The sequence below is a fragment of the Alexandromys fortis genome, unplaced genomic scaffold (assembly GCF_014885135.2).
Source record: "Alexandromys fortis isolate MF-2015 unplaced genomic scaffold, M_Fortis_MF-2015_v1.1 scaffold_240, whole genome shotgun sequence".
In the NCBI taxonomy this organism is placed as follows: Eukaryota; Metazoa; Chordata; class Mammalia; order Rodentia; family Cricetidae; genus Alexandromys; species Alexandromys fortis.
The window spans coordinates 782832-783886 of record NW_026068133.1 but is presented as its reverse complement, the minus strand read 5'-3'; the positions used below and the strand labels follow the sequence as shown (position 1 = coordinate 783886).

Sequence of the window (1055 nt, the reverse complement as noted above, 5' to 3'; positions counted from 1 at the left end):
AGAGGGCTCCTCTTCCAGGAAGGCTCCTTGCCCTCTGGGACTCAGCCTGACACCACAGCCTTCTTTTATGACCAGGACCCACCCCCATGTGCATGCTCCTTGCTCATTTAATTAATATTTTGTGGCCGCTCATAGCCAGCTTGGCAACCGGCCTAGCTTTCCTACCATCAGAGTAACTGGTTTTTATTGTTTGTATTAGCATTGTTGTGGGCCATAGAAGTCTTAGTTCCTGATCCCTGAGGTCCCAGGGATTCCCATCTCTGCAGAGAGAGGACTCCGGGTTTGAGGGCAGAGGAGAGGACAAAGTTTGTTCCTCCCCTGCCCCCAGCACGGCTGGCCTTGCCCCCAGCACGCTATCCACACTGTACCACAGGCTGTGTGTGCCAGCCAGGAGAGGGACAGCCTGGCAAGCTGACACCAGTGTCAGGACTCATGGGACCTGCTGGCTTCCACGGCTGCCTGAGGACAGGAATCCTCCTCTCAGGTGAGGTCCCTGCTTCTGCAGACAGACTTCGTTGGGTGGTTGGGTGGCTGGAATGTGTGTGTGTGTGTGTGTGTTAATCTGTGTGTGTGTGTGTAAAAGAGACACACAGAAAGAAATAGAGGCAAGGCAGAAATAAAGCAGACACCAAGGACATTAACAAAAAGAGACAAAAATGAAAAAGATTAGAAGGCCAGAGAGAAATACCTTTCTCTTGATAAGGGAGAGAGATAAGGAAAGATAGAGAGGGAGGAGAAAGGATGGGACAGAGGGAGAAGGGGAAGGAAAGAGTAGACAGGGAATGATGGTGAAGGAAGTGAGGACAGAGAAGGGAGGGTAAAGGGGAAGAGAGAGTCGACCAGGTGGAAACCAGGGAGAGACTGAGATAGATGAGAGAGGGAGGGAGACAGCAGAGGGCAAAGAGACATCAAGAAAACTGAAGAAAAACAGAGAAGAAAAGAGAAAAGGAGAGAGAGAGGGGGGGAGGGGAAACTCTGATAAAGCTAGATGAATCGGGGAGGGACAGGCAGGAATGTCTCAGTCCCTAGTGGTCCACACATCATTATGGGATGGA

At 51.0% G+C, this 1055-nt stretch overlaps 1 protein-coding gene across 1 annotated transcript in view; it reads left to right on the top strand.

The window, feature by feature from the left end:
- Positions 1 to 432: 432 nt before the first annotated feature.
- Ceacam20 (CEA cell adhesion molecule 20) overlaps positions 433 to 1055 on the top strand; it is a 19414-nt gene continuing 18791 nt past the window's right edge. The window contains exon 1 of the mRNA XM_050126361.1: positions 433 to 484. Coding sequence (XP_049982318.1) covers positions 433 to 484 — 52 coding nt within the window. The remainder of the gene's footprint in view (positions 485 to 1055) is intronic.